Below are 13,460 nucleotides of genomic sequence, written 5' to 3' on the forward strand. Positions count from 1 at the left end.
GAGACAAATACTTTGGAGAAACTCACATTGGAAAAAGGCTATTGTTCGGATGATGATTTACATGTTCTGCTTGTTAAGTTGAAGGATATTAATGGGCAAAGTGAGAAGAAGTCTCAACGGGTTATTACCCGTCCAAAGAAACTTGATTTATGATTAATACAATTCTAGTGTGGAACGTGCAGGGTTTAAACACGTCTAAAAGCCGTTTACAAAAGTTAATGAGGAAATTTTTGCCTTCTATTTTGGTTCTTTCAGAGCCTTTCTCTGATGAAAGTTTGATGTCGCAATGGGCTGGCTTTCTAAAATTTTCGAATTTTTGTGCGAATGCACCGGTGGGGGTAAACTTTGGATGTTTTGGGAAGAGGAAATGCACTTCGAGTTACAACATATGTTTGATCAAATTATTTCGAGTATTTTTAATTCTGTGGACCAGAATTTCTTGACTTCATTTGTTTATGCTAAATGCCGTCAAACCGATCACCGGGAACTTTGGAATGATTTGGAGTTTGTAAAGAGGAATGATTTCCCTTGGTTAGTGGCGGGAGATTTTAATATCATCCATTCAGATTCGGAACGTATTGGTGGTCATACGAGACCGTTATCGGCTATGGAGGAATTTAATACTTGCTTGGACAACTATGGTCTTATGGATTTGGCTGTTACTGGCAGCAACATATCTTGGTGTAATGGTCAAAGTGGAAATTCTCGGAGTTGGGCAAAACTGGATAGGGTCCTCTATAATTTGACTATTCTTCAATTTTTTACCAAATATTTATTTTGAGTATGGAAATAGGAGGACTTCAGATCATAACCCATTGATTATTCGGTTTTATAGAAATTTGCAGCAGTATGGCCCTTCTCCCTTCAGGTATCAGAATATGTGGAGCACTCATTAGTCTTTTAAGTCTTGCGTGGAGGAAGCTTGGAGGGAGGAATCCCATGGCACGGGTTTAGTTAGACTTGTTGCTAATTGAAACATACGAAAGTTGCAATATGAAATTGGAACAAGCAGGTATTTGGACATGTGCATCAGAACATTAAAAAACTGGACGAAAGTATGGAGGTTCTAGAGGCTCAGCTTTAGGAAGGGTATTTTCCAGAAATTGAGGAAGATTTCTTCCTTTCTAAACTCGAGTTGGAAGCTTGGGAAAAGAGGGAGGAGATTCGTATCTCTCAGCTAGCAAAAAAGAAGTGGTTGGAGGTGGGGGATAATAATACAAAATTCTTTCATGCATTTGTGAACCAAAAGAGGAAGAAGGTTATGATTCATTCATTGAAGCTTCCAAATGGAGAAGCATTGGATTCTATGGAGGCTGTTGATGAGGGTGCAGTAAGGTATTTTCAAACTTTCTTAACAAGTGCAAGACCTAGTCGAACAGCTTACCTTGATGATATTATATCTCCTATGGTTTCTGAAGAGGAGAATATTGTTCTTTGTCGTGCTTCGTCAGAGGTGGAGGTAAGGGATGTTATTCTTTCTATCCCGAGAAATAGTAGCCCAGGTTCGGATGGTTTTGGTTTGGCTTTTTTCCATGATTGTTGGGATATTGTAAAAGAAGAGGTGATCGATGCAGCTATAGATTTTTTTGCTGGGTCTCCTCTTCCTAGATTTTATTCTGCATCTTACATTTTTCTAATCCCAAAAGTTCAGAATCCTCGGAGTTTTGATAAGTTCAGGCCTATTAGTCTTTGCAGTGTTATTTACAAAATTTTTTCAAAAATTATTGTTGTAAGGATGATAGGTTTATTGAATGCATTGATTTCTTCGGAGCAGGGAGCTTTCATTCTCAGTAGAAGTATATTTGAAAATATTACATTGGCACAAGAAATGGTTCATTCTTTGCATAAGAAGTCTAATGGTGGAAATGTAATGATCAAAGTAGACATGGCTAAGGCTTATGATAGGGTTGATTGGGATTTTTTAAACTTGGTTTTGAAAAACTTTGGATTCTCCCAGAGATTCTGTGGTTTAGTGGTGGAATGTGTTTCCTCTCCTTGGTTCTCCATTATGATGAATGACACTTATAAAGGTTTCTTTAAACCTTCTCGAGGGTTTTGCCAAGGAGACCCTCCATCTCCTTATTTGTTTATTATTTTACAGGAAGTTCTTTCTCGGCTTCTAAAGAAAAAAATTATGGAGAATAAGATAGGGGCTTGCTATCATCCTCGTGGGGCGCCTTTGGTATCTCACCTACTCTATGTGGATAACATTCTTATTTTTGCCAATGGTAAGAGAAGTTCCATTCAAATGCTTATCAAGACTCTTTAGAAATATGAGGATTGGTTTGGCCAAAGGATAAATAAAGACAAGTCAAGTATTTTTTGTCAAAGAGAATTGCTTATGCTCAGAAGCGATCCTTGTTAAGGATGACTGGCTTTGCGGAAGGAGGGTACCCTGTTACATACTTGGGTGTTCCTTTGGTATCGGGTCGTCTTACGGCCCGTAGTTTAGAGCCTCTAGTTGCTAAATTGAGGAAAAAGATAGCAGGTTAGAAATTTAAGCTTTTATCTCAAGGGGACCGCGTAGTTTTAATTAAGCAAGTATTATCATCAATGGCTATTCATCAATTGGTGGTAATTGACATTCCTAATATTGTCTTCACAAAGTTAAATTCTATGTTATCGATTTTTTTTTTGGAGTGGAATAAATGATAAAAGAAAAAGGAAATGGTGTTCCTGGCCTAATATATGTAAGCTTGTTTGTGAGGGTGGTTTGGGTATTAGGGATTTTGAGGAAGTAAAAAAATCATTGCATATGAAGTTTGTATAGAGATTGTTAACTATGGATAATCTGTGGACTTAATTCTTTAAAGCCAAGTATTTGAATAATAGACACCACTTAAGAGAAATAAATCCAGATAAAGGAACCAGATTTTGGAGATCGATTGCTCGTGTGATACCTGAAGTATTAGAGCATGTTCGTGTTCAAATTAAAGAAGGGTCGGCCTCTTTCTGGTTTGATCGATGGTTAGCCTCCGGTCCCCTTTGTGCTAAGGTTCAGGAAATCAGAAACCATAAGCTACGAACACGAGATTGTTGGGATAGAGATGGGTGGAATGTTGATTTATTAGTGTATCTGTTGGGTGAAGAACAGGCTGAGGAAGTAATGAACTCTGCTATTTCTTGGGAGAGTTTAGATACAGTAATTTGGGAACCTTCAACAGATGGGAAATTTACCACGACAAGTGCTTGGAAAATTAGAAGGGAGCGTAAAGAGGAATTCTTAGTTTCAAAATGGATCTGGCATCCTATGTTGCCAAAATGGGTGTCAATTTGTATGTGGAAGTCTTGGTTCGCTTGTCTTCCGGTTGATACTCGTATTCAAGAAGTAGGTGTTCAGATGGCCTCTCGGTGTGATTGTTGTTCAAATGCCAAGATTGAATCTCTAGACTATGTGTTTTGCACGGGTTCTTTTGCTTAGGAGGTATGAAAACAAGCAACAGCGGCGTTGGGTGTTAGTTGTATGGCAACGAATACATGGAAAGTCAGAGTTAATTTCTGGTTTAGTTGTGCAAGACGGGCCTCACAGTTAGGCATTTTTGTAGGTCTCATACCTCGTCTCATCATTTGGAGACTTTGGACTCATCGATGTAGAGCCAGGATGGAATCAATCTATGATTCGGTGAGAACTGATTGACTTGATATTAAATATTGACTGAGATCCATTTCGGACAAGTTAACTAAATGTGCACTTGCTTCTTGTATGGATATTGCAGTCTTTCGTGCTTTGGATATTTAAGTAAAAAATGTGAGGGTTCGTCTTCCTCATGTAGTCAGATGGTGTAAACTTGGGATAGGTTGGGTTAAGTTGAATGTGGATGGAAGTTGTAAAGGTAACCCAGGTAATTGTGGTGGTGGAGGCGTGATAAGAGATGAAAGAGGATTATTTAAAGCAGCTTTTTCCTCATTACTGGGCTATGAAACCAATAATATGGCTGAATTGAAAGCGATTATTATAGGGATTAATCTGTGCAAAGATCTCGGATTTGATCAAGTGGAGATTGCCTATGACTCTGCTTTGTTGGTTCAGTGAATTAATTCTAGGAAGTGTTCGGCTTGGAACTTATGGAATTTGTGGGAAGAGCTTGTGTTAGCTTTGAGAGGCATACATTACAAAGTGGAATATGTTTACAGGGAAGCGAATCAAAGTGCGGATTTCTTTGCCAAGGAGGGTGGATCTGGTATATCTCGATCATATAGTTGCTAGGATGAGTTTCCACTGCAAGTCAAGGGAATGATTTGATTGGATTTGTTGGGATTTCCTTCCTTCCGCTCGTGATGCTTTGTGCTGGTGTTTGTGAAGGTTCGAGTGGTTGGTTTATTTCTTGAGTCCTTTCAGAATTTTGTTTGTTTTCCACTTATAGTTGTTTAGTTCTTATTTATTTGTTTGATTGTTGGTCATTGATTTATTAGTTTTGAATAAGTTGGTTAAGTCAGTTTTAGACTCTTGATGTTTGTTTTCCCCAAGTTTCCAGGTTGGAATCATGGTATTCCTCCGCCATAAGTAAGAGATTTTATAATAAAGATAGGAGATGCCGCCCTCTTTTTCCACAAAAGAAAAAAGAAAAAAGAAAAGAAAAAGAGTATTGTTTGTCCTCTTTAGGTTGTAATGTCCTTTTTCCCCCTCTTAATGTCTTCTTTTATTATCTGGAAAAAAAAAAAAACAAGATGCAATTAGATTTTATTTTATTTTTAATGGATAAGAAGTGTGTTTAAAAAAAAACTCACTGACTTTACCATTAGGTAATTTAGGTCAGGGAAATTGCATATGCAAAGTGCCTAAATCGAATTATAAAGCGAAACTCTGATTAAAAAAAAATCTACTCATTTTAGGGCAACAGGTTTGAGGGTTTGACAATCTTTCTTTTTCCCCAGGTGAAATCTTCCTAAAATTGTGATATTTTTGGATGGGGACTAACTATAAAAGAAGGTTAAAATAATCTTTCAAAATTCAGCTTTATATAGAAACCTTTACAATATAGTTTGACCACTTAATTGAAAAAGTGTGGATTTGAGAATTCTGAACCATGATAGAGGCATTGAAGAATGTTATTACAATCATACATCAGATTTTTTTAATTTGTTTTGATCTGTATCTCATGAGGGACTCTGATCTCTCCATGCACATATATACATTCTCTTACCTTGATTTTGTGGCCATAGTTTGTCAACCTTCTTTCCTGAAACTTGGTCGTGCTATTTTATTTCTTATTTTAGCCCTCATTCCCCAAAAGAGGAATTCAGATAAGAAATTGATGTTTCAGGATCAACCTGACTTTTTATGGAGTTTTATCCAAAATCCAGATTGTTTAAATTCTTACTGGACTTGTTTCCCATTTTATCTTTTTGCAGTGATGGACAATTTTAAGAATGTTCCCCAATATTTTTATGGGCTCACTCCTTCACAGATGGATATGTTCATGACAGAAGATAATCCCATACGACGACAGTCAGAACAAGTCACAGAGGTCTTCATTTATATACTCCATAATATCAGCTTGCTAGATATCTTCTTGATGATAAATATAATATGCCCAGGAATTTGGTACCATTATTTTATGTAATAGCCCCTTGCTATCGCTTTTTACTTAAAAATTCAAATCATGGTCCAGCTGATTTAGTTGGCTAGAAATCCTTATATTTTAGTTAATTTTTGGCAGGAAAGCATTTCGTCTGCAAGGAACTATTTGGATCATGGAGGCATGTGGAGTCTATCAGACATGAACAAAAGTGATCCTTCAAGATATAGCATGAGTATAAGCATGTATCGTGGAGGGGGTAGAGGATATGGAAGACCTAGAACATCTCCTCCTGATCTGCCTTCACTGTTGTTAGACGCTCGGATTTGCTATCTGGGCATGCCAGTAAGACTGCCTGCCCCATTATTTGCTTATGTTGCATGTACTTTTTGTTGATTTATACCGTCTTGACTTTTTGTTTGGGGCTTGATTGCTACAGATTGTACCGGCAGTAACCGAACTTGTAGTTGCTCAATTTTTGTGGCTTGACTACGATAATCCATCAAAGCCTATATATCTATACATAAATTCACCTGGGACACAGGTTAGTCTTGGAATGCCTTCAATTTTCCTCTATATTTCTGTCATTATTCTCTGGCTGCTTTGCATACTTTTCATTCAAGCATGTCAGCAATGATTTGGCTTGGCAATGCTCTTTTTTAGGATGAGAAAATGGAGACAGTCGGAGCTGAGACTGAGGCATATGCAATTGCTGACATTATGGCTGTAAGTGTCATTAGCTTCTATGAATACTTAGTTGATTCTTATATTCTGCTGGGCTGTGCAAAATTATATGCTGAAATGAAATAAATTGCCATTAGTAACTGTATCTAGTTGTGGAAATTCTATTTAGTTTTTTCCATAGAAGCACAATGAAGATCTAAGCTCTATATTTACTCTATGCTTGGAGAGGCTTTGGATTTGGATTGGATTTGGATAAGATCTAATATAAAATTGTTATGAAATTTGTCTAAATCCACCCAAATCAAAGGTCCAAAATCCATGCTCCCAAACGCAGCGCAGTCTAGTTAATATGTGAAGGGGTATGGTCCAATTTTCTTTATTCTTTGCAGAGTCCTGGATTAATTTATCATCTTTGGTTCTTCTGGTTGACATGTTTTTATATTGTCCCTTGTGAAGTACTGCAAATCAGATGTATATACAGTGAACTGTGGGATGGCTTATGGACAAGCAGCAATGCTTCTATCACTTGGAACCAAGGGACACCGGGCTCTGCAGCCAAATTCCTCTAGTACGATTTGAATTTTCTTAAAATACCTGTATTATTTCTATTATGAGATCTTACTGTGCACACCTGAAAGCGGTCAAGTCTAACTGTATCTTGCTGATTGTATTCTTAGACTGCATTAGCGGCTGATGAACTTGCCATCAATACATCATCCTGTTTGCATGGTTGGTCTGACCGACAACAAACCTGAAAATGTTTTGCTCCTGTGTGCTTGTATATTAAGTTGACTGCTAATATCATACTTAAAATGGAGACGCATGTGGAAACAACTGCATCTTTGTTGAATTGAAGAAAATTAGGGGAGAGCAGACTACAGCTGTTGGAACAATTGTAAAGCAGTTCGTGCTATTTGTCAAATATTTTGTGAATGGCCGAATCAATTGGCCTCGAGTTTTGTATATTATATATAGACTTTACAAGAATGCTATATATGGAAAGTAAATAAGGTCTAGCATGATTCTAGCCCTATACAAGTAAACTATAATCTGTCAAGCCCTATACATGTAAACTAAATATGCGAACTGTACAAAATAATGATTTGAAATATAATGAAATAAATGTGGGTTGAAGCAAGGAAAGAAATCTTTTGCTTTGCTGTTTGCTATTCCGTTGACAGCCCCCCTCAAACTGATGCGGGTTGATCAACAAGCATCAATTTGCTACTTAGGAAGCAATGTCGATGACGAGTGAGAGCCTTGGTGAAGATATCTGCAATTTGTAATTCAGTGGAAATGTATGAAGAGTGATAACACGAGCTTCAAATGCTTCACGAATAGAGTGACAATCGACTTCAATATGCTTTGTGCGCTCATGATAGACAAGATTGGCCGTGATCTGGATAGCACTCGTATTATCGGCATGTAGAGGTGTAGGATCCGTCTCAGAAAAATCTAGCTCAGCAAGCAAGCAAGCCTCGAAGCTAAATAATTCCTGAACAAGCAAGAGACATCGCCCGGTATTCAGATTCCATCGATGACTTAAAAACTCTATCTTGCTTCTTACTCTTCCAAGGGATCAATGCATCACCTAAGAACGCACACTAACCAATGATGGAGCGACGAGTATCCGCACAACCAACCCAATCAACATCGCTATAAGCAGCAAGGCGAGTAGAATTGCCTGTAGGGAAGAATAAACCACGGGCAAAAGTGCCCTGAACATAGCGTATGATCCTATGAACAGCAGCCAAATGAAGACAACAAGGAATCTGAAGAAACTGGCTGACTTGCTGTACAGTAAAAGAAATGTCTGGTCTAATAATGGTGAGATAGACAAGACTACCCACCAACTTCCGGTATATAAACTGGGATCAGCAAGTAAGTCACCCTCCTCTTTGCAAAGCTTGACATTTAATTCCATGGGAGTATCAACAGAAGTACCCTTCTGAAGGCCAAGTTTGCAGGAGGCACACTCAAGAGATAAAGAAGAACGTTCTTTATTACCAAGTAAACCTGAGTTAAATACATCAGATAAAATTTGAGTATTGGGATGACCTAAACGACAATGCCACACCATACTAAGATCTGAAACATTATTACAAGCAAAAGACTTGATAGAAGAAACTGGAGAATGTACTGGAACAGGCAAAAGTAGTGGAAACAAGCGCCCCACTTTAGGTCCCTTTGCGAGTGGCTCCCCTGTTACTTGGTCCGGCACAACACAACCATTAGCAGTAAAATTAACAGCACAATTGTGATCAACTAATTGACCAATAGAAATAAGATTTGTGGAAAGCTAAGGAGCAAGAAACACATTAGTGAACTTAAAAGCGACATCTCCGACAGCAGCTATTGGCAAAGAACTGCCATTGGCAGTCTGAATAGCAGATTGACGAGCGTAGGGCCGAACATGACACAAGGTAGTAGGATTATTCGTCATGTGATTAGAGGCACCCGAGTCCACATACCAAAGATTAGTATAATTGTTACCTTGGAGCCCCATGGCTGATAATGCCGAAATTAGCATCTATTGCACCATTTCAGGTGTGCAATAATTCGTTGGAGCAGGTGCAGGAACAGAGAAGTCACTTGAAGATGAGCCAGGGGCCGCAAAAGTCACTGTGGTGGGTACACGAAGAGAAGTCCGGAATGCCTGGGCCTGATGATTTTGCGGATACGACATTATTTGATAATGTGGCCCTTCTTGTTGCAATAAGAGCATAATTTCTTGGAACAATTAGCATCGATATGTCCAAATTCTTTGCAACAAAAACAATGCAAAATGCTAGAATGTGCAGGTAGTCCTAGTCGTTGAGCAGCATAAGCCATAGGGATAGACTCGGAACTACCATGAGATTGTGCTAGAGTAACTTGAGTACTAAGTCGTTGTTCTTCACGAAGTAACTCACCAAAACGAACATCACGAGAAGGAACAGGAGAGTGATTTAGCAGAGACGAGCGAACAGGTTCATCCTTGGGGCGAAGTTTCATAAGAAATTGATAATGACGACTAGTCCCATGAAGACGTTGAATAATGGAAAGAGAATCCACAGGAACATCTGCAGTAACCAGATCAGAATATTCATTCCAAAGAGTCAGAAACCCCGAATAATAGTCTTGGATGGAACGATTGTCATGTTGAAACATGGCAATCACATGCTCTAACTGAAAATGACGGGCACCGTTATCTTGATGATATATTGTTTTTAAATAAGTCCACATGGATTGAGCGGTGCGATAAGGTCACAAGTTGGGGACAATATGCGACTCAACTGAGTCAAGAAATATTGGGGACAATATGCGACTCAACTGAGTCAAGAAATAATCCGAGCATCAAGCATAGCCCATGAAGGACAAGCTGCGGACTCCTTGGATTTATCAGGATTGGGTGCACAATCCGTGCCATCAATATGACCCCAAAGATATTTTCCCTTCAGGAAAAGTTCAAACCGAAAAACCCACGTAGAATAATTGTTGCCCGTAAACTTGGCACACAGGTGCGGAGTCCATGCTAAAAAATGGGGAAAATCGAGAAGCCCAAAAAAACAGACTCTGCTGGAAGAAACAGACCACCCAAAAATCTAGAAGCCCAAAATAAACAACGAAGGTAAAAAGAAAAACCAAGAACAACCTCCCTGCACTAAAAAATTAAATCTTGAACCAAAAGACTGCACTAAAAATAAAATCTTGAACCAAAAACCTTCTGTGCCGAGAAGATGAGTGCCAGAAACAGCAACAGAAAGTTGTTGCCTGCTTGCCGAGAGTCACAAACAGCAACAGAAACTGGTGAAATAAGTGGAAACTAGAAACCTGCTGTGCCTGCTTGCCGAGAGTCACAATCAGCAACAGAAATTGGAGAAATAAGTGGCAAACCAGAAACTTGCTGTGCCTGCTTGCCAAAAGTCACTAACAGGAACAGAAAACTGTTGCCTGCTTGCTGAGATCACAAGGACATAAACTGAAGGATTAAATGGCAACCCAGAAACCTGCTGTGCCGACAGCTACGTAGCCACAGAATTACCGAAAGAACAGAGAAAAATTCCAGAAGAGAAAACAAAACCACAACGGCCATGAAACCGAGAAGACAAAAAATTGAAGGGAAAAAAAAGACCTAGCAATCGGCTGGCTCTGATACTATGTCAAATATTTTGTGAATGGCCGAATCAATTGGCCTTGAGTTCTGTATATTATATATAGACTTTACAAGAATGCTATACATGGAAAGTAAATAAGGTCTAGCATGATTCTAGCCCTATACAAGTAAACTATAATCTGTCAAGCCCTATACATGTAAACTAAATATATGCTAACTGTACAAAATAATGAATTGAAATATAAGGAAATAAATGTGGGCTGAAGTAAGGAAAGAAATCTTTTGCTTTGCTGTTTGCTGTTCCATGGACACTATTTACATGCACTACCTGATACAATTTCCACAGCAAGGTGAACAACTTCCTATCATTTCAGAAGGCCACTAAAATTATAGGTGGAAAGTAAAACTGCGAGTGCAGTGCACTGATCCCCACTGCCCAGCCAGGCCATATAAGACTTAAAACACTGTAGTGCAGCTGCCCCAGAAGTCTGCTTGGGACCAACTTTGAAGAGTTGAAAATGTCATCCCCTTGGGCTTTTTTGTTATTTTGGACCTAGAATTTGTGATATTTGTCAAATTGGTCCACAGATTACGAGGCATATTTTGAGGTTGCAGATAAAAATAGCCTTTATTTAATAATAATAATAATTGTTGCTACTGCCACTGCTACTGCTAGTCTGCTACTAATACCTTTATAACTATGATCATCATCAGCAGCAGGGTAAAGTTTTTGTTTGTGATATCATTTTGATTTTGATAAAATAGTATTTGAGTGGTAATTTTTGTACTAGGGGTGGGCTAGTGGATTGTTCTTCATGCAATGAATATCAGGACCACCCTTACCTAGAGTTGAATAAAATTTCTATGAAATGGTTTCTTTTTTATTTTTTTCTTTTCCTTTTCCATTGGGCCTATGTGAGGCTTCTTATACTGTGCTTAGACGGATGACTAATTTTACTTGAATGGCATTTTGCTTCAATTAAAGTGGAAGTTTTTGAGACCATTTTTTCCTTTCTGGCTTGATAGCAGTTTTGAAGCCCCAGGCTTACCTAGATTACAAAATTCTCAATCTCTTTTCTCCCTTCCTCTGTCTATTCCATTTTGTTTTAGGTTCTTTGTATTCTACCTCACATATCATGGTCTATGCCAACCTCAAGTCAGGTCACACTGTGATCAAATGTGGTTCTGCACCCTTAGTGCGTGGCTCCTGTTTTGTTTTACTTATCATTTCTGACAAAAATGTGAATTAATTGGTGAGGGTGGTTCATTAAATTATATTTTATTTATTTATATTGCAGCAAAATTGTATCTGCCTAAAGTCAACAGATCGAGCGGGTCAGTCATAGATATGTGGATTAAGGTATCCACACACACTCTCTCCCTCCCCCCACCCTCTCTCTCTCCCCCCACTTTTTATCTGAATGAACTTGTTACCAGGCCAAAGAATTAGATGCGAACACCGACTATTACATTGAGCTTGTAGCAAAAGGAACTGGGAAACCAAAGGAGGAAATTGCTAAAGACATCCAGCGCCCCAAATACTTCAGAGCGCAAGAAGCCATTGACTATGGTCTTGCAGACAAGATTATTGATTCAAGGGATGTTGCATTCGAGAAACGGGTAAAATTTTTCTCTGCTTTGGTTCCTTATTGTGATATTATGAGGTGATGCATTTTTATTTTGATATTAACTCGCTACTTTTCAGGATTATGAGGAGATGCTTGCCCAATCGAAAGCCATGAGCAGAGGCAGAGGAGAAGGAGCTATTCCCCAAGCAGCTCCTTCTGGATCTTGGTGATTTCTAAGGGTGTTGTATTATAATGTATATGTTCGGATCAAGGAAAATAGACCCAGCCGTGTTCCATGTATTATATCACAACAGAGGTGTTTGCCTTTGGGGTTTGGTTGAAATTGGAATTATAATGCAAGTAGGTTTAATTTACTGAGCAAGGAGGTTTCTGATGCTTCAACACGGACTTGATTCTGTATGCATATGCTGTATGGGGGAAAGGGAGGATGATGCAGAGCCAATTTTTGAATGCTTTCCCTATCTTCTTTCTTTATACCATGGTGAATTTTTTTTTTATTGTGGCTGGAAAAAAAAAAAAAAAACCAGCTGAGATGGTCTATAGGTAACCTACATCTCATTTGATTTATGAGTTTTAAGGCTAGGTCAGTGTCCAGAGTCTGAGAAATCCTTTCCAATCATGTACGCCTGCAACAAATGGCAGGCAAACTGCTAGTCCTAGGAAGGTTCAGAAGATGGACGTCGTCATTGCTGAATCACTCATTTTAGATGATCAAAACGTTTAGCCAGTCTGCATTGGAGTTCCAAGCAATTTCATGCACTCTAAAGTTGAACTCTGATCCAAACCAGACAGTCCTTCCCATTTCACAAATTAAAACCACCCTTTTCACAAACTGTAGGGGTAGAAGGAACATTGCAATGCCTTCTCTTCTGTTCTGTTCTTAGTAGAGGGCTGAAAAATTACAAATTGTTCACCAGCGACTTGAGAATTGCTTGTCCAAACTATTTGTTCACAGAAACGAGATAAGCTTGAGTTTAGATTCTTGAAAATCAAATCAGTTGAGCTAGAGCTAGATGATACTTCGCTCACTAAGTTTGCAGCCTAGATTGTCGAGCTATCTTGCTACTTAAGATTATCTAAGAACTGAAAGCTTTAGGAGTTAATTAGTGAAGTATGTGAAGTAGACATATTAAAGCAGAAATATACTTGTTTATTTGCTTGTTAGGAGATCCATTAATTTTTATATTTCATTTAGAGTTTTATTTAAATTGACCTATTCTATATATATATATATATATGTTTGAAAGCTTTTTAAAGTTCACTAATACATAATAAAATTTTTAACAAGATTAGTTTGAGTCTAGTTCAAATTCAATTAATAATGAATCGAACATGAATAAGGTTGAGCCCGACTTGTTCAATAAAGAAGCTTAGCTCAAGCTCAATTTTAGAGGTACATTTGTTAAACAAGTCAAACCTGAGCATGCTAAAATTTGGCTTGGTTAGTTTCTTAATTTTGGGGAGTAAATGAGTTTCTTAATTTGACAGGAGTCCTGTATGCTTGAAGGCACAAGTTTATTTTGCTCTTGTTCAAATTGGCCAGCAATGTAATAGGTCAAACCATGGAAATAG

General features: G+C 38.3%; 1 protein-coding gene across 1 annotated transcript in view; it reads left to right on the forward strand.

Moving 5' to 3' along the window:
• Nucleotides 1-12,249, forward strand: part of LOC131154925 (ATP-dependent Clp protease proteolytic subunit-related protein 1, chloroplastic) — a 37,008-nt gene extending 24,759 nt beyond the window's left edge. Inside the window, exons 2-9 of the mRNA XM_058107764.1 lie at nucleotides 5,353-5,468; nucleotides 5,661-5,864; nucleotides 5,959-6,063; nucleotides 6,183-6,245; nucleotides 6,660-6,771; nucleotides 11,598-11,659; nucleotides 11,737-11,919; nucleotides 12,005-12,249. Of these exons, the coding sequence (XP_057963747.1) occupies nucleotides 5,353-5,468; nucleotides 5,661-5,864; nucleotides 5,959-6,063; nucleotides 6,183-6,245; nucleotides 6,660-6,771; nucleotides 11,598-11,659; nucleotides 11,737-11,919; nucleotides 12,005-12,097 (938 nt within the window). The 3' untranslated portion in view covers nucleotides 12,098-12,249. The remainder of the gene's footprint in view (nucleotides 1-5,352; nucleotides 5,469-5,660; nucleotides 5,865-5,958; nucleotides 6,064-6,182; nucleotides 6,246-6,659; nucleotides 6,772-11,597; nucleotides 11,660-11,736; nucleotides 11,920-12,004) is intronic.
• The last annotated feature ends 1,211 nt before the right edge of the window (nucleotides 12,250-13,460 follow it).

Source organism: Malania oleifera, chromosome 5, assembly GCF_029873635.1.
Source record: "Malania oleifera isolate guangnan ecotype guangnan chromosome 5, ASM2987363v1, whole genome shotgun sequence".
Lineage (NCBI taxonomy): Eukaryota > Viridiplantae > Streptophyta > Magnoliopsida > Santalales > Ximeniaceae > Malania > Malania oleifera.